The 25,353-nt window shown below is 40.7% G+C and overlaps 2 protein-coding genes across 7 annotated transcripts in view; one reads left to right on the top strand and one right to left on the bottom strand.

The window, feature by feature from the left end:
- Positions 1-1,962: 1,962 nt before the first annotated feature.
- Positions 1,963-6,019, top strand: C3H6orf120 (chromosome 3 C6orf120 homolog). Its single transcript, XM_075203515.1, has 2 exons — positions 1,963-2,071; positions 4,219-6,019. The coding sequence occupies exon 2, from the start codon at positions 4,226-4,228 to the stop codon at positions 4,784-4,786; it is 561 nt and encodes a 186-aa protein (XP_075059616.1). The 5' UTR covers positions 1,963-2,071; positions 4,219-4,225; the 3' UTR covers positions 4,787-6,019.
- Positions 6,020-7,831: 1,812 nt separating this feature from the next.
- PHF10 (PHD finger protein 10) overlaps positions 7,832-25,353 on the bottom strand; it is a 63,524-nt gene continuing 46,002 nt past the window's right edge. For all 6 annotated transcript variants that reach the window (XM_075203508.1, XM_075203510.1, XM_075203509.1 and 3 more), the window contains 3 exons: positions 25,088-25,196; positions 16,076-16,264; positions 7,832-8,142 (listed from right to left, as the gene is read on the bottom strand). In XM_075203508.1, the coding sequence (XP_075059609.1) occupies positions 8,057-8,142; positions 16,076-16,264; positions 25,088-25,196 (384 nt within the window). In that variant the 3' untranslated portion in view covers positions 7,832-8,056. The remainder of the gene's footprint in view (positions 8,143-16,075; positions 16,265-25,087; positions 25,197-25,353) is intronic.

Genomic DNA, 25,353 nt, shown 5'->3' with positions numbered 1-25,353 from the left:
AGGCCCCTTCTGTAAAGGGGAGGTTGGAGACATTTGACCCTATTTCCTGGGTACAGAGAAAATAATATAGGGCGAGGAGAATGCCAGGGGGGGATGGTAGTTTGGAGGATCCTGGTGTAGAAGACATCAGTGAAAAGGACTCTGGGCCAGGAACTGTGGTGCCGCTGGAGGGAACCCTACCAGGACAGGGTTGGTGTGAGCTAGTAACCCAGGCTAGGAGACACCATAACTGTTTTGCTAAACGGTAGTGGTAATATTGCGGGAGGATAAGACCCTGAAAGGGACAGAGATTATGACTTTGGAGTGCTGACTGCAGGAGGCTGCTGGAGGATACGTGCTACCATTTACCCTGTAACTTGTGAACGTCTTGTGGTGTTGTGCTGTCGTAATAAAGTCTTATTTTGCATATATCTTGGTCTACCCGAGTGAGTTGAATCCCACAGAGGGTAACTTCCATCCCAGCTAAGGGTGGTATCCTCACACTTTGCATTCTAGCTGGACAAATATGCAATATGATGTAGCACTTACCCTTGTCTATCAAACCATTGTCCCATAGATTGTAAGCTTGTGAGCAGGACCCTCTTACCTCTCTGTCTGAATTAACTAGTATTGTTTTATTACTGTTTGTTCCCAATTATAAAGCGCTACGGAATCTGCTGGTGCTATATAAATAAATGATGATGATGATAAGAATAAAGCTTTAGGTATTTTAAAGCTACATGTTTTTGTGCGGTATCACTTGCACCAGCTACAGGTCTGGTGTAAGTGCTAATTAATAATGATGACGGTCCTGTATGCGACAGAACATGTGTTTGGAACCTGGAACAACTAAAAATTTATTTTATGTACAGGAGAAATTAAGGACACCCTAATAAATGTATTTTATTGGGGGGAGGGTGACTTTATATTCCCACATAAATTGGACGTATCCTGTAACGTCTTGTCTGTTAGAGCAGAGTGGACCTAGACACGTATTCCTCAACAGACATATATTTACATGCGCTCCTTGTTGAATAAAGACATACCTATGCCTGATTTATGTGCGTTTAAAAAAAAAGCACAATAAGATTGTTTTGCGTGCCTAATAAATCAGGACCTGAATGTCACTGTGCGAATGCTGAGCAACAGGCGCAAATCTAAGTATAATGAAAATGTATTAACACTGTCTTTCAGCAGAAGTCTATGGGGACTGTTATTTACTGCAATTTAATAAGTAATGACAAACTATTTACACATACAGTAATGTACATCAGCTCAGGCTGGCGTACATTACCATATGTGTAATTTTTCGGTAAAGGGCTCTTCGGACCCCTCACCGCATCTTACTGCTCTCGGCTCTGGTCACTATCGCAAAGGTGGCCACTTTGCAATAGAAAAGATAGAATAGAGGTCTTCGCAGTGACAGCAGTTTTTCTTGACTGCTGTTCCTGTTGAAATCTTTTAACAAACACATACAATCTTTCAATCCTTATCTTTGCAATAAGGATTTAAAGGGATTGTGTTAAAAATGCGGTCTTTAATAAATATGCCCCACTGAGAGAATGCTGCCATTCTAAAGCACCACTTTACTACAGCACCAAGCCATTTCTCTATGCATCCGAGGCATACTCCCTATCAGTCTCCATGGAAAAGTAGCCATGGCCCCAATTTGTTGTCACTATTATTATTTTTACTATTTCTGCAATGTGTCACAATTATGTTTTTACATGACTGTGATCCCAGTTTACCTGCTTTCCGCTTGAAATGTAAAAGTAGAGTGAGTATTTGGACTGGTACGACAAATCGCAAGGAACTCGTGAGATTATTGCAAAATATAATTTTGTATCAAACCCAGAGGCAGCTATGAACCGGCAGCGCGGTCGTCTCCCTCACATGCTGTCATATAACACTGAGCCTGCATGATTAGGACGTGCCTGGAATATTTATTTATTAAGCACTTCCTGTTTCTTGCTTCCTCCCCCCGTGTACACATTACTACTTCCTGCACCCACACTCTTCCAGGTGCTGGTGACTGGCAGTTCTGGAGGTTGGGCTGCGCTCGCCTCTGGGGGGGATTGCAGTCTCCTCTCTGGTGAGTCCATTGCTGGTTGTGGTGTGTTTGGGTAATATTTCCCCAGGTGACGGTGTTTTGCCGTCATTCTTCACTCACCATGCTGGATTTTCTGTCCTAACACCTATAATATGGCTCCTAATCCTCACAGGGCAGTTTACCAAGCAGGACGTGATACTATATTGCTGCACGGGCCCCGCACACTTCTCCTGGAACTTCTATACTGTGTTGTATGCACAGTAATTCCTGTAGTGTGCCAGCCTGAGTATGTAGGATACAAACATGAAGTCATGTAACACAGTGTGGAAAGGTCAAAGTCTTGTTTTCTCATGTTCTAACAACTGCATGGAACGTAACATATTGCAGTGTCTGCGTTCCATATCCATATGGTTTGCTTTGGATGTTTTCGTTTCTCTGTTTGAAAAACAAAACTTTTTACATATGCAATAGGTTAACAATAATAAAAATATTTATTTTAGCAAGATAAAATTCTCAGCTGACAGAATATATTTTTTGTGACAGTTATTGAAACCTGTCTGGAAATCTACTTTTTTGACATTTTCTAAAAGTCTTGCGCTGTAAAATTAAACAAAAAAACACTTGTGGTGCAACACAAGCGCTTTGGAGTCCAGGGCTTTTCCACAGAGAGCGCTAGAGTTCAAGACACTCAAGTGGAATACTCATGCTCAGTGGCAGAACTACCATTGGTGCAAAGGGTCAGGGATCCCCAGTTCCCTCCTCTCCACCTCCCTGCATCGGGGCCCACAGCTCGCTAGTTCCGCCTCTGCTTATGCCCCAAAATCAATCTATGCAATCCAGTGTGCTGGGTTGGGATTTTCCATTCCCTGTGATAAGTCAGCACAGTGAGCACACAACAATTTTTATGTTACAAACGCTGGCTCTTTTCTAGCTGGAAAAGTGTTAGGGTAACGCCACTACCCTTAATTTTAAATCTTTCCCAAATAAACACATTAACATTGAATTGCAAGTACTAGATGAGCGCTGGGCACATAAAAATGTTGCATATCCATTTGGGGTCAACACTTTTTACTCCTGGCTTCTAGGGTTGTATGCAGCTTAACATTTCTTTATTTTTGTCATATTTTCACTATTTGTGCAATATAAATTGCACAGCCATGTTCTTGCATGACTACCAGCTCTGAGTTTGAATACTTGTTGCAGAACATTGATCAGAGAGAAATAAATGTTGCAGGACAGTGGCTAAATTTGGTAATAAACAATTTACTCAGAAACTAGTTTGACAAGTTTTATAAATATACCATTGTTTCTAATGCTGTTCTGCTCATGACCAACACAGTTCTCAAATACAGTGGTTGTATACAGTATGTGGAATAGGTCTTCCAATGGTTGATTAGTGTTTCGGCAAAAGAAAATTTCCAACTGTAATTAAGATCTTCTCATAGTGCAAGCCATGTTTACTTGTAGGTAACCGCTAGCTTTACCTACAAATAATACTCAAGTACAAATTATCACCCACTAACTATTGTAAATTACACAAATTATTATTCTACCATTTTTAAAATATGGAATAAAAATGTTTGGAATTATACAATATTATCTGTAGGTCCTCATGTGTGAGCCATATATAGTGTTCAGTACTGGCAGTTAAATATATTAAGTTCAGCTGCCACCCTCACCAATATCTGACCATTGGATAATTGTGAAATACTGTAAAGAATTCATGGATTTAAGCATAGCACATACATTTCATTTATTTTGTCCCCTAAATACTTTTCATAGTCTGGTAGCCCTTAATATATTTCAGCGATGATCATTAATGTTATGGTCCATCAGTTTGTCCTTTTCCAAATTTTGTAGTTGCAAACTGTCCCTGAATAACCCTATTGCCAAACTGCACTTGTGTTCTGCACATTTGTCCTTATCTGTTTTTATTCTGTATGCAATACATCTCAATTTATTCAAGGGGATTTAAAATAATTGAATTGTGTCCCAACCATGTTAGATTTGTGCACTGCCGTCTCCCTTCAGTGTACTTCTTGTCTCTTGCATAGAATACACCAAAGTCCCTGAAAACACTGTTTCTCTTTGTGGTTTAACATTTGTTTTCCAGTTTATTTGTATGTTGAAAATGACAGATTTTTATTTCTTTTTTTTTCTCCTCCTTGGGCTCTTCATGCCAAGTCCAGTAGAGAGATGGTGTCGCACTGGGGAAAGAGTCTTATGACACTTTTTGTGCTGTCCGCTTTATCGCTTATAGAATGTTTCACAGATGATGAGATACCTGATGAGTGGCTGCTCCTGCATGTGGTCCAGGGACAAATAGGGGCAGGAAACTACAGTTATCTGAGACTTAACCAGGAAGGAAGGATAATCCTCGAGATGAACAGTCTGAGTGGAGATGCAGATATGTATGTTTCTGATTCAACCCTTAACCCTAGTTTTGATGAGTATGCGCTACAATCCACAACATGTGGTCTGGATGTAATAGTTGTCCCTGACCATTTCCACCGGCCAGTGGGCATTGGAATCTATGGCCATCCATATTACAGAGAGAGTGAATTTGAAATTAAAGTATATTATGATAGAACAGTTCGAGAGGACCCTTTTGCTGATGCTTCCTATGACCCGGAAGAACTGGAGGAAAGCCACAAACAGCAAAGACAAGCCCCACTTGAAGCATCTCAAGAGGAAGAACCAATGTTACGGACTATACTTATAGGTATTCTCAAGATAGTTCTAGAGATTCTTTTCTAAGTGCTATTATATTTGTATTCAGTACACAGAAACTCTGAAGTTTGTACTTTGTATTGAGAACTGGAATTTTGCATAAACAAATAAAGGACAAGGTCCAGGACGTAAGCTACATACCAGTATTTCCCATATATTTCTGCAATGCACATGTCCGATTAGCAACAGCCTTGAAGTACAGTACCCTTTGTTGCTCCTAGTAATTAGCAACCATATGTGGCATAAGCCATGAGGTACGCGAGTATGGGCAAACGATGGCTACAACAGTTGTAAGTGTGATAACTATGCATCCAGCAGCAAAAGAGTAAAATTGAGGCAAATTTATTACAATGTTTTCTCTGTATACTGCTTGCAATACAGAATAAAACTGGCATAGCAAGGGTGGTTTTATTAAAATGGAAAAAGGGACAGGTAGTGAATTAAAGGGCAACTGCCAGTAGAAAATTATTATTCCCATTGTCTTTAGTTTAGTATCGCATTAGCTGTTCAGTACAGGGCACCATACTTCAGATTTCCCCTACCTAGCAAAGATATGACATCTGATATTATCATTTCCAAAGTGCTGCCTTATATCATACCATGTAATAATATTGTACTATTCTGTAATGTGCTAACCACTGCACACCGGGATCACCCCACAAGACCTCCCTTTTGGAGATGTTCTGACCCAGTCGTCTAGCCATCACAATTTGGCCCTTGTGAAAGTCGCTCAGATACTTACACCCATATTTACTGCTTCCAACATATCAGCTTGATTGTTGACATTCTGCCTAATATATCCAACCCCTTGACAGGTGCCATTGTAATGATAATCAATGTTCACTTTTTAATGATGTGACTGATGAGTGTACATTTTCATGTACTTGTATAGAGAATACCCCTATTATAATTGAATAGGGTTGTCAAGAGGAGATTTGTATAAACACATTTGTATGATCTGCAGAATGTTGTACTAAAGGACATTGGAGAACCTTTACTGTTATAGGACCATTTGGTCCTAGTGTTTACACTATACATATACAGTAAATAATTACTCCTAAACATGACAAACATATAAAACTACTATTTTTTTAATCAGTATACATTTCTTACCACATTATATGCATATCTAATTTTGTAACTCAGAATGTATTTTATGTAAAACAGATATTCCAACTTAAATACAGACTGGTATCTGTAGGTAACAAACTTTTTGTAGTGACATGCATTGGGAATAAATTGTATAAGCTGCTGACAATATTTTTGCGTCTTTTATAATAGGGGGTCTTGGAAGTTCAGTTGTTTCTATACTCACTGATAAACTGCAATTAATATACAAATGGAAATCCACCACTAAAGTTTGTAATCTTATTTTAGATGTTTATGATTAGTCTTTGAATCACTCTACACATGCTTATATTTCTAGCCATCCTTAATATTTAAGACTTTACTTTGAATAGGCACGTTACTATGTCCCTGGTTTATTACTTACAACCCCCTTGGTTTGAAATATGCTTTTATAATTGCCGTTTTCAAGGTGGTGTTTTTTTTACTCTGCCAATAGTAGCCAAAGTATGTCAGCTTTTTTTTGTTTTTGGGATGTGATCCTCTAAACATGAATACAAGCCTATTGTGAATCTTGAGTACTTAAAGGAGGTAGGTGTAGCTCAATTTTCATGCAACACAACCGTTTTAAGAACCTTCACTGCACCATAATTATTCTTTAAAAAAAAGGTTGGTGAAAGATTTAAATTGCTTCACACATGGCTGTGAAGTTTGATTACTCTTTGCTTAACCAAAATATTTTATTACAAATTAACCAGTTGAGTGCCAATTTATTCTAATGGATTCCACACTCATTTTTAAAGATCTACTATGTAAAGACTTAAGCATAATTCCTGTGACCACATTCTATAATGTGCATGCACCATAGCAATGTTTTCAAGAGGTAATGAGCCTGATGAGTTTACAGATGTATGAAAAAGTGGTAAGTGGCTTTTTTTTTTTCCTTTAAGAATAATAAATGAGTCTTTTGGATTAGCCGATTTTTTTTAAAATATTGTCAACAGCACAACCCTTATTTCTTGCCAGGGCATAAGAAGGAATATATATTTAGTAAAATTTATGTTCACACAACCATCAAGATGCTATAGCTTATGCACAAACTTACATAGAAGACAAAGAAAGAGACCATGCACACTGATTGACAAATTTTGTTTTTTTTTTATTTAATTAGCCCAAGACTACGGTATATGTGTGCTCCTGATCAAATGTTTATTGCAGCAGATTGGATTTTGATCAGACAGAACTGAATAAGGGGGGGGGGGGGGGCAAAACATATTGCATGAACTCCTCTTGATTCCGCTGTTTGAACAGATCTTGGTAACTGGACAACTTAACAACAACAAGCTAAAATAATGAACACACAAAAACTCACAAGACAGTTTTGAAATTGACATTTGTATATTTAGTTGACATTTTAAAACCATGTTTTTTTAAAAAAAAAAAAAATTCAGAGCAGCATAAACCAGACAAGTATATAGAATTTATTTATATATACACACGTCCCATTTAAAGGCCACTGTTTCCACAAAAATTAATAAGACTATATTAAGAACAACTGTGGTTATGTCACAGTGTGGTGTTTCTGGGCTTTAAGCAGCTTTTGAGGTTTTGCTTTTAAGGAAAAAAACAAACAAATAAATGGTAGGTAAGCACAGAGCAATATTTGCGATCAATAGCAACAAGTCACAACAACTTACGTGCACAACTATAAAACTGCACAGCGCAACAAGCATGCCACACCAATCCTAAAACTTTTCTGTATTCTTGAGATTTCCAGAATGCTAGGTAGATCTGCTTGTGCAATCAGTACAACCCAAAATTAGTTTAATAGAAAAGTTAGCACTTTTGACTAGTTATTACAAAGAAATAATTGATATTTCATTAAATTATTTCTTTAACTTTGCAGCACATGGGACATTATCAGTGCACCTGTTTAGTCCTTTTGTCTAAACCCATTGGTATGAGGTATATACTTTTTTTTTTTTTATATATAAACATTTAAAAAAAAAAAAAAAAAAGCACAATAAAAGCTACAAATAACATTTTCATTCATTTCAAGTCCCAGGATGCCAGAAAATTTGCGTAAAATTCCAAAATATTTTTATTTGGTGTAAAACTGTGAAAAAAAGTGGTACATATTTATGATCTTTCCACAGATCACACACGAGTATTTTGCTGTATAGCACCATTTTGAAAAGCTTGTGCAGTATTCAACATCTGAGAATAACTAGTTTATCCTTCTTTACTGTTTTTGCCTCTTTTGACCCCTTTTTTTGGGGTGAGTGGGACATTCTGACAGCAATCACATATCCAGCGACCTTAAAAAAAGAAACATTTGTTAAATATGCATGCGACAATGTAAAACATTCTCTATTAAAATAGATTGCACAGTGTTATTTATATGTATTTTCTGTTTTCAATTATCCAAAGAAACAAATATGAAATAATTAACAACCATATTAATAATTTGAAGGGGGAAAAAAGTTTGAATAAAGCATTTTTTGTACAAGGGAGACCCAAATTTAATTCAACAGAAAAAGTTCCAAAACAGATTTTAAAATATAAATACATAACAGTTTGCTATAATGAAAACAGCATCACAAATTCATGTTTGCCTACATTCATAAGTAGGTTTACTTCCATTGCATTTAAAACACAGCTCATCAAAAAGGAAGAGAGGACTTTTATACTTATGATAAATCCCTTTCTCTGATTCCATCTGGGGGACACAGCTACCATAGGTTTGTATAAGGGAATATGGAGCAGGCACTCAAATAGTTACTTATTTAATTTTCTGCCGAAAGGCTATATCCCCTCTGCAACCCACTACAAACCTCAGTGTGTAATACAAAAGCCCGAAAGAATGGAACTCAAACACCCGAAGAATAATCGCAGAAGAGGAAATGCAGCGTCCCCCAGATGGAATCAGAGAAAGGGATTTATCATAAGTATAAAAATCCTCTTTTCTCCTTCATCCTATCTGGGGGGCACTGCTACCATGGGGACGTATCAAAAGCAGGCCCCTAACGGAGAAGCCGGGCAACCCGCTCTGTTGAACCCATTGATTTAAAGGGGGGGAACTCTGAAGCATGGTCAGAACCAATTTTAGGTCCCAGGGAGCCGTAGGCATAACATAAGGGGCTGTATATGCTGGACCCCTTGAAGGAAGGTTCTTACTTCCGGAATATCAGCTATTTTCAGTTGGAAAAAGATAGATGAGGCCGACACCTGGACCTTTAGGGACCCAAGTCGCAGACCTGTGTCCAAGCCATTGTGGCGAAAGACTACAATACGGGAAAGAGGAAAATTAGTCGAGTGGCAGAGTCTTTGTTTGCACCACTTAGGGGGGTATTCAATTGTTCAGCTTGACGGCTGAAAAACTCGCACTCTAAAACTATTACCGTTAATACGGTAAAATTGCGCTTAAAAACCGTTCATACGGTAATTTACCCGCTGAATTTCAGCGAGTAATTACCGTATTAACGGTAATAGTTTTAGAGCGCGAGTTTTTCGGCCGTCAAGCCGAACAATTGAATACCCCCCTTAATGTAGATATGTCACACTCTGTAATAAATGCGGATGAGGTCGGTTTCCTGGCTCGCAGCATGGTGTCTACCACTCTGGAGGAAACCCCTTTGGACCGCCAAAGTTTGGCCTCAAAGACCAATGCCATCAAAACCCACAGAGGTAGGTGCTGGTAAAGAACCGGGCCCTGCCATAACAGGTCACCTCAACAGAGCAGAAACATTCTTGGAACTGCTACCCTGCTTAGAATGTCTGTGGACCCGATGTGTCGGGGCCAATTGGGAACCCGCGGGCTCACCAGAAAGGCCAGAAACTTCTGGGGCGCTGTGAGGGACGGAAAGTCCCTCTGCCTGCTCAAGTGGCTCTACAGGAAGTAGCGAGACCAGGCCCCCCCCCAGGTTATCTGAAGAGTGTAAACTTTCATGCCCAGCCATCTCTTGAGGAGAGGTCCAAGGGGCTAAGGGAGTTAAAGGAACCTTCTCACGGTCATATTCCGGCAGATGACTGCTGCTGAAGGAAGCAAAGAGACAGCCTGACTTCAATTTAGTGTCGTTATGTGAAAAGAACAAGGGTAGGAGACCCTAGAACAACAGCTATGCTGGTTTATTTGGGAGCCTGGGGTCTGGATGTTATGTAGAGAATAGGGCTCTACATCTCTGGGAATGGCTTCTGGCCACAGAGCACCTGCCCCTAATGGTCTGGCCTCTCCCCAATGAACCCCCCCAGAAGGGATTGGTGAAAAAACCCAAACTTCGGAACGCTAGGTTTAGGGCTACTCACCGGAAGGAAGGTACTTTAACCTCCCATGGACTGAGAGATAATATTATCTAATTCTGGGCCAAAAAGTGCTGAGCCCAAGTAGGGAAGAGCCTCCAGAGCTTTCTTTGTGATTCTGCACGGCATCCCAGGACCTGAGCCAAAGTCCTACGGGCCACTATTGCCGATGCTGAGATGGTTGAGGAAACGGAGGCTGCATTTCGAACAGTCTCATACAGGTAACCCGAGGCCTCCTTTAAATGTAGAGCCAGGGGAAGAAGATCCGAGTCTTGTAACCCTGCTACGAGCTGGTCAGCCCAGGTCACCATTGCCCAGCAACCCACGCTGAAGACAGCATAGGTCTTCGTGAGGCGTCTTCCGCCAGGAAGATGGATTTAAGAAAACCCTCCACCCTGCGGTCAGTGGCGTCAGGGAGTACTGCAGAACCATGGCATATCCACATTTGGAACCTGTTCCCAGCGGGCTGTTTCTAACGTCTGCAGGGGATAAAGGACAGGAAATCTGTGTGGTATAACAAATTTACGATCTGGCTGCTTCCAAGCTGTCTCAACTATCTCTAAGTTCCACTGATGCCGGAAAACAGACATGACGTTTCCTGCACTTAAAGAGACCTAGGAGCTGACTGAGGTTCCACTAGATCAAACAGATTCAATGTCTGGCAAACTGCCAGTACCAGATCCTCAATGACCCGACTCCCTGAGGTTTCAGCCATATCACCCACCAGGGGGGATCCAAATCCTTGAAGAAGCTCACCTTCCGCCACCGAAGACTCTTCTGAATCAGAAAGCGCGTGGAGAGGATGAGTTGACCTATGACTCTTGCAGCGCCATGCTTGAGTTCTGGGAGTGTCCAGAAACCAATTTAACCAATCCAGGCCTTTAACTAAGGACGTTTACCACGCAGGCTCTCCCTGAGAGGGGCTTCTGAAAGAGGAGGTGGTTGACTGATCAAGAAGGCTCAGGTTCACATCCTGTCCTGCTGCTGGTGCCAATGGTGCAGCAGAAGGGGCTAAAGGAGCGGGAGCCGGGGGAAACATCTGAGTCAGTGCCGACTTAGACTGCGCCAGTGGGACCACCCATGCCGGTTTCTCCAACTACTGTGGAGCAGAACCCTGGGCCTGTTTACCCCTGGCCCCCGAATCACAGTCCGCACAAACCACCCCTGTGTCTGACTGTCCACTAAGAAGCTTTACTTTACATTTGGAGCAGGTATAATTAGTCCAAGGTGTCTTACCTTGATATATAACAATGTCAGACAAGGGTAATACTTTCCCCTTATTACCATTTTTTTCAGAAAAGCAAAGAAAATAACTTTCTTACAGGATACTGTTTTGTCTATGACATACACCACAGTACCGCCAAACTATACATATATCTCTAGATCTCTATCTAGATATCTCTTTATCTATCTACATACATACATATATACATACATATGCACCTAGGTACCAGCCTATACTCCTATTATACTCCTATGGCAAAACCTAGGTTCAGAAATTGTGATTTATGTGGCACAATGTTTACTCTAAACCGCATACATACATATATCCACTATAACAATATAAACACTGTGCATGTTTTCTTTTATAATGTGTAAATGATAGAAAAGGTACTTCACACTCCTAGATGGCCAAGGACAAGCTCAAAACAATTTGGAGAGGAGAAAAACCTGTGCAGCAATGTCCTGTCTGAATTACAGCCTTGGCTGCCTCGATTGTATTTCCTTCTTGGGAATATACCAACTGCTACAGAAAAGCGGGGAGATTTCTATATCTTTTCTCTACCCCGAACTGCTCCTTTCCTCCTTGGCAGTCTGAGAATGCTGACCAAAGGCAGGCTTCTCTCTAGTAAGCCTGTTGGTCTGTTTTGTTTTTTAAATATAAACACAGAAAACCCCCTCAAAAAATGTAGACCTCAGTGTATTATACATGTATAAACTTCACTATATTCTCCATAGTACACAATATACTTCCCCTTTGCATGCAATGCAGCAAGTACAATGTGAGATAGAAAGGCAAAGGAAAAGATACTTAGCTTCCTGCTAACACTAGCAGGCAGGAGGGAGTCCGACAACAGCCAACGTGTGTTTGGTTTGACTGCAAAGGTTCCTCCGTGCTCAGCAATGGATTGATGCCTCCAGAAGAAACAAACATGCTGATGAAGACAGGTGGAGCTCTCTATTAACTCCTTCCTGTCCGTTTACCTTGCCTTGATTTCTTTAATTCTTAAATACCCCTTTCTGCGGGGCTTCCAGAGTTAAGCCCGCAGACAGTAGTATACCTTTTCTCTCCCCCAAACCGCGTCTTGTGCTCTAGATCCGATCCTCTCCCTCCCCCTGTTGAGGAGGGGACCTGGAATATCTCCAAGATGGCATCTGCAAACATGCCGAGTGCCGGCCCTCAGAAATCATGTGACCGCAGGCCTTTAAGCCGCCCATCAGCCTCAGCACATGCTGTATTCCAGCGCTCTTTGCCCAATAGAGCAGCACTGTTTCTCAGAACAATATGACCGCTGCAAGTTTTACCTGACAGCATTTGTAGGGGAGAGAAAAATGCAGTCAGTGAGATCCTCTGCTGTTCTCACTGTGACTGCTACTACCAAGCCAAAAACTAGTGTGCTTGTTCCAGCACCGCTATTAAAATAAAATAAATTAAATGAAACTATCAGCTAAACAAAAACCTATCTTAGCAAGAAGAGTACACCAGAGGTCCTACCCCTCTGGCACTCAAAACAGCCTGAGGTTTTCAGGGGGTTGCACAGGGGATATAGCCTAATAAGTTAACTATTTGAGTGCCTAATCCATGTTCCCTCATACAACCCCATGGTAGCAGTGTCACCCAGATAGGATGAAGGAGAAATACATTTTCCCAGAAAGAAAATATAAATTATGTAATTAATGCAGTCTTTCAAATGTAAAGTGTGCCATACCTGAGATTCTGGTGAACAGAAGAAAGAGCAGCTGGAGCCATTTGACCAAGAGCTATTGCTATGGTGTGATTAAGATGCAAGACTGCTAAATTGGGCAAGGATATTGTAGAAAGGTGGGAGAGAAGTGTTCGCAGAGAGGTAAAAGTTGTTAAAATGAATAGAACTGATATTTCTGTAGGTATAAGGCTGCTCTTTTGTGAGTGTATATCCAACAATCTTTTCTCAATTACTTTGACCTCTGCACTCTCTTCTGATGCTGGCCTCTGTGCTCTGATGAACTAAATTGCAGAATTCAGCTGTCTCCTGCAGCTCACCCAAGCTAAATAAAGTAAAGTGACCTAATGCTAGTTGACATGTCATTAAATGGGTATTACCAATCATTTATAAATGCTAAAAAATAGAATAGATGAGGCATGGATCAGGTATCCCATTGATTTAATGTGAAATAATAAAACAAATTATATATTTATGGTATCCCCTCATTTTGTTGCCAATTCAAGCCTTATACTGTATACCATCAGTGTGACTGATGCAATATTTTCTGGGGCTACATAATGTAGTTGCACTAAAAAAAAAATAGATGATGATACCCAAGCAGTCCTTTTCTCATTCTCTCCCTCGGACCAGGCTTTGGGTTGACACAGAGGCAGACCTTCTTCAAATGCTATCCCCCAGTATCTTATTTTGGCTAGACCCTAAAGATCTACCCCCTTTGCACACTCTCCCCCCAACAGTTCGCTTCTCCTTAGAAATATGGAAGTATTGCATCCGCACTTTCAAACTGTTGGCCAACCCCAAGCAAATGTTCCCACTGTGGCATAACCCCTCTTTCCCTCCAGGTGTCAATCCAAAGTCTTTTTCTCAATGGACAAAACATAATATTTTGTTTCTTTCTGATATAGTCCCAATGGGATTTTTCCCGACCTTTGCTGATCTCCGTGAGCATTTTCACCTCTCGACCTCCGTGTTTTACCAATATCTACAAATTCGCCACATTTTCTCCACCTTAATAGACCCTCGTGCTCCTCACAATCCCTCCCCCCTAGAAACCTTCTGTAAAAATAAAAAAGTCTTCTAAAGGCTTAATATCCACTTTCTATTCTCTACTAATGAGTCACAATTTGCCTGACAAGGAGGCTCATGAGCTCCGCTGGGAGGAGATGGCTGAGACTTTGGACCCAGAGGAGTGGACGGAGATTCGCGAGGTAGTTGCCAAATCCTCTATCTGTACACAGATAAAAGAAAATTCTTACAAACTCTTATTCCACTGGTACTTAGTCCCATCCAAATTGAAAACAATCTATTCGACAACCTCTGAACTCTGCTGGCGCAACTGTAGCCAGCGTGGCTCCCTGTCCCTTATCTGGTGGAGCTGCCCAAAAATCATCCCCTTCTGGAAGGAGGTAGCTGACCTTATTCATAAAATAACTAACTTATGATCCCCATTGCATCTATCTTACTTTCTCCTCCCTCGACTACCTCCTGACACCCACAAAATAATGTGGTTACTCCCGGGCCATATTCTGACTGCAGCCAGATGCTTAATAGCCAGGAAATGGAAACAGAGAGCCCCTCTATTTCGGAACTAATTCAGAGTATTTGGTATTATATATAACCTAGAGCACATGACAGTGTAGTTAATGATCGCCCTAACAAATTTCTCTCCACTTGGCATAGATGGCAGGATTACTTTAACGCTACACATTCCTCTTCTTAAAAAATGTAAACATAGATATTTCAGTAACTCTTTGAGCGGTCTCGCTAGGACCTGTTTTGTTTTCCCTTCCTTCTTCTCTATTCTTCCCTCTACTAACACCCCCCCCCCCCCACTCTCCTCCTCTCTGTTTTCAAATTCTGATATTTCCTCTTCATCTCTGTCTTCCCTTCATGGTACTCCGGATACCTCATAACTATTATACATTTGATTCACGTCTGTTTATATGTTATTACCCTTGTGGATCACTACCCCGGTAGTGGTTCCTTCCGAGTTTTGCATCCTCCAGGCATTATAAACTCTCGATGTAAATACTGTTATGAGTTGTATTATCATAACATATGCTGTACCGTTTATATTTGACAAAAATGTAATAAAATATATACAACATGTGCCAGTAGGAGGAGACTACTTGGTTACTGTACTGGACAGTCCTCACTTAAAAGTACAAGTAAAACTAAGGTCATCTCTGCAACAGTACCTCTAGAGTCAAAGTATGTGTCCAACATCCAGACTATAGTATTACATGTTGGGTATACAAAAGCACCTCATTACTCAACACAATTTAAACATTTTACTATGGCCTTCCCCCTGCAATGAGGGTGGCAACCAATTTATTACTGAAGTTCCCTGGTGTTTTCGTAAAAGTTCACTTATGGATTTTTAAACATGTTTTTCTTAGAACAGTTCTGAACCATAATGATGTAAAGTAGCATGTGCATTTGGCCCACCAGAATACAAAGCTCAGCTTTAAATTTCCCAGTAATGTAGCCTAGATAAAGTAGATCCTAATAAAGCTTATAACTTGGCTCTCTTGTTTCTTAGGAAGACAAGAGAATGGAGTCTCTTTCAAGGAGATGCTTGACTAATTTGATTAAAACCTCTTGGGTTCAATGAAAATAAAATGAATGTCATCTCAATATAGTAAAATAGTCTAGTATCCATGTCTGAACCTACCTCAAGCATTAATCAAATTCCTAATACTATCCGATGCCCTAAGCCAACCAATGTTTTACTAAGTTATATGGTTTGATGTCCTAAAGTAACTCTGATCCTATTTTACCTTTAATTAAACTTAAAACATAATTATTTATACCGAATATGCAATGGTCTTCATACACATGGCCACCGTGAGCACTGAAATATTGAAGGATTTTGCTTACAAACTCTCTCTGCTCTGCATTATGAAGTTTTTACATGTATATATGGCCATTTCTTTACAGATGCCATCACGTGACAGGTTTTTGTTTTTTTTATCACAAACACACATAAAAGATCATTTATTTGGAAAAACAAAACAAAACATACCCGACGGAAGAGCACCAAGACCAACACAGAAGGTATGGTAGCCACGGTCACAGTGGTCACAGAACATCATCTCCTCTTCATGGTGAGGCTGCCCACATATAATACATGTTTTACACTCCATACATTGCCAAGGATATTTCTTTATTACTGCAACCAGTTCTGGTGACATATCCAAACATGAAGGGTGTCCTAAGGAAAACAAGATCGTAAGATTCATCATGGCTTACTCTCAGAGAGCTTATATACAATAGAATTGTACATTACAAGATGAGAGGGACGGGATTCTCCAGAGTAAACAGATATTTGACCTCTAATCAGATTAAACCCAATTCCTCAATGTTTAAGATGGTTTGTACTTATGTGGAATATATTTGTCATTACCTTTGTAACTTGTAGTTACTGCCCCTCTCTTCATATGGACCGTATACTACTATCTTTTTCTGTGGATATATGGGTTACCTTGGCTGCATTACGTGACTCTAGCTACAAAGGTTGGGTCAATTCTCTATTAAATTGCACAACTGCACATGTGGCTGCTCCCCTTGTGACTCAGGGCACGAGGACTGCCTGAGAGCGGAATACAAATGTATATGTTAATATGGATTTTTTTTTACTCTAACTTCCTGCATCTGCGGAATGAGGGAGGTTTCCACCAGTCTCGTATCATTATGTACTATGCTGCCTACTCTCCATCAGCTTCTAACTGTAGGCAGCGCAAGCCTCATGTCACATCAACTGACATCAGTGAGTGCTGCTCTGCCTGTGAGGACAAGTGCATCAGAAGCATAATTACTAGTAGCTTATGACTAAGCATTTATATTACTGCTGTATATGTAATGGACACCACAAATACTACACCTGGCATCATTGGACACTACTTCTACTAGTGGGATATTTCTGCACACTACTACTATTGCTAACATATTATTGTTATTATTATTACTACTGGTGGATTAATGAGCATTTCTGCTATTGCTGGCATAATATTGTGCATTAATAATAATACTACTGCTGATATAGAACAAAATGTGATTCATTGCTTCCATGGAGCAAATCACTGAATTACAGGAAAAAGCAGAACAACATGATCCTATTTGGGATCCCTGGTTCACGTCTGCCTCCCCTATTCCTCCTCCTTACTGCTCATCAGTTTGACCTTTCACGTGACATCAATAATGACAACATTTACAATACCCATCATCATATTACTGCCTATAGCACTTAATAATCCAACTTAACCTATACAACGATACACTTAAGACAGTTCTTTAGCACACTGTTTTTTCTTTTGTACATACCTTGAGGGATGCTCTGCTGCCATTTACCTCCCCTCCTCTGCCTTTTCCTCTCTATTTTTATAACAGAACTTTAACATCTTTAATTGACATACTGACAAGGTTCTTTTTTTTTGTTATCTCTGTCAATCTACATATTGTTGTTACACTGTTGAACATTCTATTATTTCTAAATGCTCTCATTTTAAAATTAAGTTAAGACAATAAGGGAAAATATTTCTTCTAGTTCTATATCAACCATTATTAATGAAATTGCCTAGTAGATTTACTTTAGATGGTACTATACCTCCAATAGACCTGCTGTAATGTTTAACTCCACAACCTCTACCTGTTGGAGTGGAGGGAATGTGGCCAGACTGGAACCTTTCTCTATATTTGCCTTACAGCCAAATTCTTGAAGCATGGAGACCAACCCCGCGTTTCTTCCCTTACAGCTTACGTTTGGTTCATTGCACGCATGGAGAAAAATACTTACCATCTCCAAGACCAGGGCAATAATTTCTCTCAGGTCTGGGCCCCTTGGCTATTTTATCAAAGTCAACCTGCACAAAAACCTATTTCACCTTAGCTCTCCCATCTCCCCCTAAAACCTACCTCGAAACCAGATTATTCTTATTCCAAAAACTAATTTCCCATTATTCCGATGTCCCTTGTAGCTCTTGGCTTTTACTTCTAAATATATTAAAAGCTTATATAATCTGTTGGTCTCATGAACTACACTAGAGGTGTTTCAATCTGTCAATATCGTCATTTTAGGCCAAATCTGAGGACTTTTATCCATTTGTTAATTCCAAAATATGTTTTAAACTAAAATAACTGACTGTGAAATTGAAATACATAGTATTGCTAGAGTCCCTGGTTTGAATCAGAGTATCAGCTACAGTGACAAGTCATTTTATATTCCTGTGTCAGAAGCAGTAAAAGCTTAAAGCAAACTCAATAAGGCAAGGAAACAGTCTAAAAATCCTGTTCATGCATTTGTAAGCCCTATATCAGAACAGATTTATTTAGAGCCAATGTGAAACTAGAAAATCCAATAGTTTAAAACAGATGTCAAGATGTATTATACATTATTTGCCATTATAAAGAATACAATGTACATAACATGTATAGTGGGGGCATTTATGAAAACGAGGGCACAAGTAAAATCGTGCTGTAACCCATAGCAATCAATGTGATCTTTGTTGTACTAGATAAAACAATGATTGGGTGCTACGGGTTACAGCACTTTTTCCTGTGTACCAGTTTATATAAAATGTCCCTAGTATGCACAATTGACATTAAAATGTGGAAATATAATGGGGATTATGTACCCTCTATTTTAAAATAAAAGGATTTCAAAATTCACTGAGGGGTTTCATGAATATATAAATGTACAGGCTGTAGGTGATGCTGTCAATTACTTTTTTCTTTTTTTATTACTTTATGCTCACCATCATTATAAACAATGTTAACATATTGCTCAACTAAAAAAAGGAAGACAATGGGGCAGATTCATTTCTCTAAATATCCACAAGCGGTGCCTCCAGATACCTTGCGCATATATTTTTCCCAGAAGTAACGCAGATTTTTACTTGCGCCCCACAGATGTGCATAGGAACATGACGGACAATTTAATCTGCCCCAATATGTGGCAACTGTGCACCACCTCCTTTATCACCACTAATGCCTTGAATACAACATATCCCCTGTGTTCAAAATACACCTCTACAGTGCAGGACTTCAATTTTTCGATAGGCAGCAGGAAAGAATGTGTGTTTAGTGACCCTTTAGTAAAAAGGTACAGCACAAAGTTATTTATCTTCATTATTTAAACAAAAATAATAAACTGACTGCAAAACTGAAATACAATAGACTTATTAGAGGACTGATGTCCAAATGGCTCCCAGAGGTTCTCATGCATTCCTCCTGCCCGTACCCGTGACTGAGCGTATGAGCACATATATTTTATAAAAAGAAAATTCTTCTTCAAAACGTTCTATTTGCATTTTCAAACACAAAACACATAGTAGATATTCAATATATGGTTTTCAAATAGCAATATGTATCATAAACAAAGAATATATGCATCAGATAATAATATAGCAATATGAAAGAGGAAAGAAATAGTAGATCCAAAATGAAATTGAAATGGAGATGGCTCCATTAAGGGAACATCTACTTGTTATCAAACATAACTTATAACAACCACAATCAAAATCAAAGCATCAGGCAGTCATCGTTTGTGGAATGAGGGAGTACAGTTGGCCTCAATGGTGGTTAATTGCTGGGTATAAGGGTTATTGCTGTACATATTACCGGCCACTGCTACTGCCTACTGGTGGCACGCTACCGGCCACTGCCTACTGGTGGCACGCTACCGGCCACTGACACTGCCTACTGGTGGCACGCTACCGGCCACTGCCTACTGGTGGCACGCTACCGGCCACTGCCTACTGGTGGCACGCTACCGGCCACTGCCTACTGGTGGCACGCTACCGGCCACTGCCTACTGGTGGCACGCTACCGGCCACTGCCACTGCCTACTGGTGGCACGCTACCGGCCACTGCCTACTGGTGGCACGCTACCGGCCACTGCCTACTGGTGGCACGCTAACCGGCCACTGCCTACTGGTGGCACGCTAACCGGCCACTGCCTACTGGTGGCACGCTAACCGGCCACTGCCTACTGGTGGTACGCTACCGGCCACTGCCTACTGGTGGCACGCTACCGGCCACGGTCACTGCCTACTGGTGGCACGCTACCGGCCACTGCCACTGCCTACTGGTGGCACGCTACCGGCCACTGCCACTGCCTACTGGTGGCACGCTACCGGCCACTGCCACTGCCTACTGGTGGCACGCTACCGGCCACGGTCACTGCCTACTGGTGGCACGCTACCGGCCACGGTCACTGCCTACTGGTGGCACGCTACCGGCCACTGCCACTGCCTACTGGTGGCACGCTACCGGCCACTGCCTACTGGTGGCACGCTAACCGGCCACTGCCTACTGGTGGCACGCTACCGGCCACCGCTGCTGCCTACTGGTGGCAGGCTACCGGCCACCGCTGCTGCCTACTGGTGGCACGCTACCGGCCACCGCTGCTGCCTACTGGTGGCACGCTACCGGCCACCGCTACTGCCTACTGGTGGCACGCTACCGGCCACCGCTACTGCCTACTGGTGGCACGCTACCGGCCACCGCTACTGCCTACTGGTGGCACGCTACCGGCCACCGCTACTGCCTACTGGTGGCACGCTACCGGCCACCGCTACTGCCTACTGGTGGCACGCTACCGGCCACCGCTACTGCCTACTGGTGGCACGCTACCGACCACCGCTACTGCCTACTGGTGGCACGCTACCGACCACCGCTACTGCCTACTGGTGGCACGCTACCGACCACCGCTACTGCCTACTGGTGGCACGCTACCGGCCACTGCTACTGCCTACTGGTGGCACGCTACCGGCCACTGCTACTGCCTACTGGTGGCATGCTACCGGCCACTGCTACTGCCTACTGGTGGCACGCTACCGGCCACTGCTACTGCCTACTGGTGGCACGCTACCGGCCACTGCTACTGCCTACTGGTGGTACGCTACCGGCCACTGCTACTGCCTACTGGTGGTACGCTACCGGCCACTGCTACTGCCTACTGCTGGAACGCTACCGGCCACTGCTACTGCCTACTGGTGGCACGGTACAGGCCAGTGCAGGTACAGTTTATCTCACAATCTAAAATTGTCTTCAGGTATAAGAAATCACAATTGCCATCCCTGAAAGGATCATATAGCGCCAACATAGTATTTATTACATTGAAGTAAAAAGGTTTTTGTTTTTTTTTAAAAAAAAACAAAACCAAAACAAAACACAAAAACACATATAATTTAAAAAATCTTCATCCTCCAATGCAGTTTAGCATATCAATCCCCTTCTACTTGGGAGTCATTTTCAATCTATTTTTATATTAATTATACTACCTCCATCCAGGGGCTATTTTCTACATAAGTACATTTCATGCCAAATCACTGATAAATGACCATTGCTAATCATCATCAGTTATTTATATAGCGTCACCCGGAGGTAACCCATGCAAACACAGGGACATACAAACTATGGTCGGGAATTAAACTCATGACCCCAGTGCTGTGAGGCAGAAGTGCTAACTACTAGGCCACTGTGCTGCCCACAATTGGTAATGTGTTATTTAACTCCATCCACTTTGATTACATTCATAATCAGCATTTTGTTTAACAGTATCACTGAATATAGTTTACACGTGATATAGCAAAATATCTCAAAACAAGTGGACATAAAAACAAAAAAAAAAAATGAGCCAGAAAAATCCATTTATATAAGTTTGTTACCTTTCATATGTAATTCCCAATATCAATACAATTTCACAACTCTATTCTAGACAAAAACACATTCACATCCAATCACTATGTCTAGTTCTAGTACCTTATAACATTGATACAACTTAACCCATTACTAAGTGAAGCAGGGTAGATCAAATCTTTAGGAAAGTGTTTAATTTATGTATCCACTACCTCTTCACAAAGGTGATTACATTTTCTATATTACTTGCCATATCAATTGCACTATATTAAGTCTAGCTCATACTTGCCTACTTTTGAATTCAGTTGTCCGGGAGGGGGTCCATCGAGGCGCGTGGCCATGCGTGTTGCACTGTTGGGCCACAATTTGCCCCGCCACCACACTCTTCAACAACGGAGATGGCTGCATCCGGGATGTTTGCCTGCTTTCTTGGGTGTGCGGAAGAACTCCCAGAATGTCCCGAATTTTTGGGAGAATAGGAAACTGTGATCTAGCTTCTTTAAAATGCTGAGCTAGAATTTTACATTCCCTGTATTATTGGTGATGTCAAAAGATTATCTAGCTCGGCATTACGAAGAAGCTAGACCACTACTGAGATGACAAGTAATAGAAGACTTTAAATCACTTTGAGGGAGCAATCTTGCTAAACTGCCAGAGAGATACTCTTGAAGTTTAATAATTTGATGAAAGTGGTAATCAATATTTTCTGTACACTAATATTGGTTGCGATGCGATTAGTACGCAATCAAATAATTATTTTAGCAAACGACAAAATGCAAATAAGTTTATATTTTAAATTAACTAAAATAAATAGATTAATGTGGTGAAAAAGCTAATTAATGTTTCCAACATATTAATTACATTGAGTTTGGTCTCATTCTGGGCATAACTGCATGAGAATGTTTCCAGTGTTATTTGTGTAGCGTCTGCACTTTGGAAAAAGTGATGATATAACTAGCGCTCACATACACCAAATATCCAGTTCACAGGGATCATAAAAGCCAGTTTATACAGGTCTAGAGGCAGGAATCTTAAAGAGGACACCGGGCAATCTCAAGGAACAATAACCAGAGGAATCCACCAATGCCCTGTCGAGTGCTTGAGAGGTCATGAACTATCGACCTATGAATAAAGACCTTAATACTGTAACTGTGTATCTTTGTGATGTCACTGCTTTTTACAACTGCACTGTGTATCATCATCTTTTATTTATATAGCGCCAACATATTCTGTGTATAAATTGTTGACCTCTGGCTTTGGAAACCAGAGTGTTCTCATAGAAGCTTGTGTTAGTGCTAACACGTGCATGTGTATGCATACCAAACTTTGCTATGTAATGCTTTGCAAATATAACCTATGTTCTTTGGAACCACAGCAATTTCATTGGAGAATCTTTATTGCAAACAATAGATACAGACATAACAATAATTTCCTTAAGGTCTAAATGAAGAATTTGATCTATCCTGCTCCCATTAGTAAAGGTTTAAGTTGCATCAGTGTTTTTAAGGGAATAGCAGTAGGCATACAATGATTGGAAGGTATTTGTAATTTATGAATTGTCTAATGAGGAAAGTAAGCACAATATAGCAGTAAAATAGCATTGATATTAAGGACTAAGAATGAAAGTTAACCAACTGGTTATATAAATGGATTTATCTGTCTCACTTTTACTATACCAGCTGTGTAAACTCTATTCACCGATACAGAGGAGCATAATGCAGTGCATATCAATGTAATAAAAATGTTAAAGTAACAATGTACCTTATGATTTGACATATCATCTTCTTTTATTTATACAATCAACAAAAATAAACATAAAAATATACAGATAAGTAGCAAGAGAAACAGTAAAAATCAATAGAAGAGACAATAGAGAAAACAACATTGTAAGAAGACACAACTAGAACAAAAGAAATGTTACAAGAGGATGAGGAGATCGGAGGCAGTGAGGTTTAAGCCTGTGAGACTTAACATTGAAAAAATGTAGTGAAGTAAATGGAGACGATAGGGGTGTTGGGAAGCAAGAAGACGACGTAGATGTAGCTAGACAAGAAAGCGGTTTAGGATGGGGCTGGGTAGCAGATAGAGATAATAGGGGTGAAGGAAAGGTGCAGATGTAGCATAGGAGTATTGTCTTAGAATGGGCCAGGGTAGGCAAGTGTTAAAAAGGTGAGTTTTGAAAGATTTGAGGTTGGGGGAGAGGCTGGTCAAGCGGGGCAGAGTTTCAAATGTGGGGAGCAGCGTGGGAAAACTCCTGAAAGTGGGAGTGTGAGGTGGTGACAGGTGAAAAGAAGAGGCAAAGGTCATTGGCAGAACAAAGTGGGTGAGTAGGAGAGTATTTCTTGACAAAGTCAGATATGTAGGAGGGGGAGACATTAAAGAGGTCTATATATAAGTGAGGGTAAGCAACTTCAATTGTAATCTGGAGGAAATGGGGAGTCAATGGAGGACTTTGCAAAGCGGCACAGTGGAACATTAGTTGCAACGCAGCATTCAGGACAGATTTCAGGGGTGATAACATTGCAATAATCAAGGCGGGAGATGACAAGAGCATGGATGATTGTGTTGGTGGCACCCAAGGAGAGAGAAAGGGAGTATGTTGGCAATGTTGATAATATGGCAACAGGTAGCAAACAACCTTTGAATGGATAGATTATAACATAATTAAAAGGATTGAAAAGGACTACAAATAGAAGGAAATCAATGTGAACTGGAATATATTGCTCAACAGCACTGGAAGATGATGATTTAATTATGTATGTGATAATGAATTTTACACATTGCACTCTATGCTTAAATGCAATATACACTATGTTGGCACTATATGATGCTTTCAAAACTGGCAATTATGATTCCTTACACCTGAAGGCAATTTAAGATTTCAAGATAAAAATAATAGCTATGCACTAACAACAATACTTGAGGAACTGTGCAAAGTCTCCCCGAAACGTTATGCACTTCTGTCCAACCAATAAAACAGCTCCAAAGACACCGTTGCTAAGAAACCAGAAACGAGCGTCCATTTGCTTTTAGCATTGATTATTCAACACTATTGCAACTGGTGGCATCGTACAGAGCACTACTATCTTTAGGGTCATATTATTGCTGGCCTAATGGGCATTTCTGTACCTCCTTGCATATTAATGTGAACTACTATACTGATGACAGGCTACTGAAAAGACCTACAGGTGGTTGCCTATTTATGAGTAATACTTTTACTGTTGGCTTATTACCAAACATTAGTGCTAGTGCGTTATATATTAATGGAAATTAATACTGGGCATCACTGCTATTGCTGGCACACTATTCTGCAGACAGGATCAGCAGAGCAGACAAAATAACTGCCTTGTGAAACAATATTGTTCATAAACATGCACATGTAGAGTCAAAGACTTACCACTGTTATCACATTGGGAGCAGTGTATAAGCTTCTCGGACCTTGCCTTCTTGGCGATGTCTTTACCCTTCAGACAAATTCCACAAATAGCATTTGGGATGGACTTTGGCTGGAAAGGTAGAAAAGGGCAGTAATGTCACGTCATAAGAACCCAATGTGGGCTCGCCAGAATTCAAATATGTAATTTTAAACACTTTATGACAGGAAATCAAATTGCATGAAAAAAAACCCAAAAAAAACAACTTATATTATTACATAAATACACA

Source organism: Mixophyes fleayi, chromosome 3 (assembly GCF_038048845.1).
Source record: "Mixophyes fleayi isolate aMixFle1 chromosome 3, aMixFle1.hap1, whole genome shotgun sequence".
Classification (NCBI taxonomy): domain Eukaryota; kingdom Metazoa; phylum Chordata; class Amphibia; order Anura; family Limnodynastidae; genus Mixophyes; species Mixophyes fleayi.
This window is presented reverse-complemented; position numbering and strand designations above follow the sequence as displayed.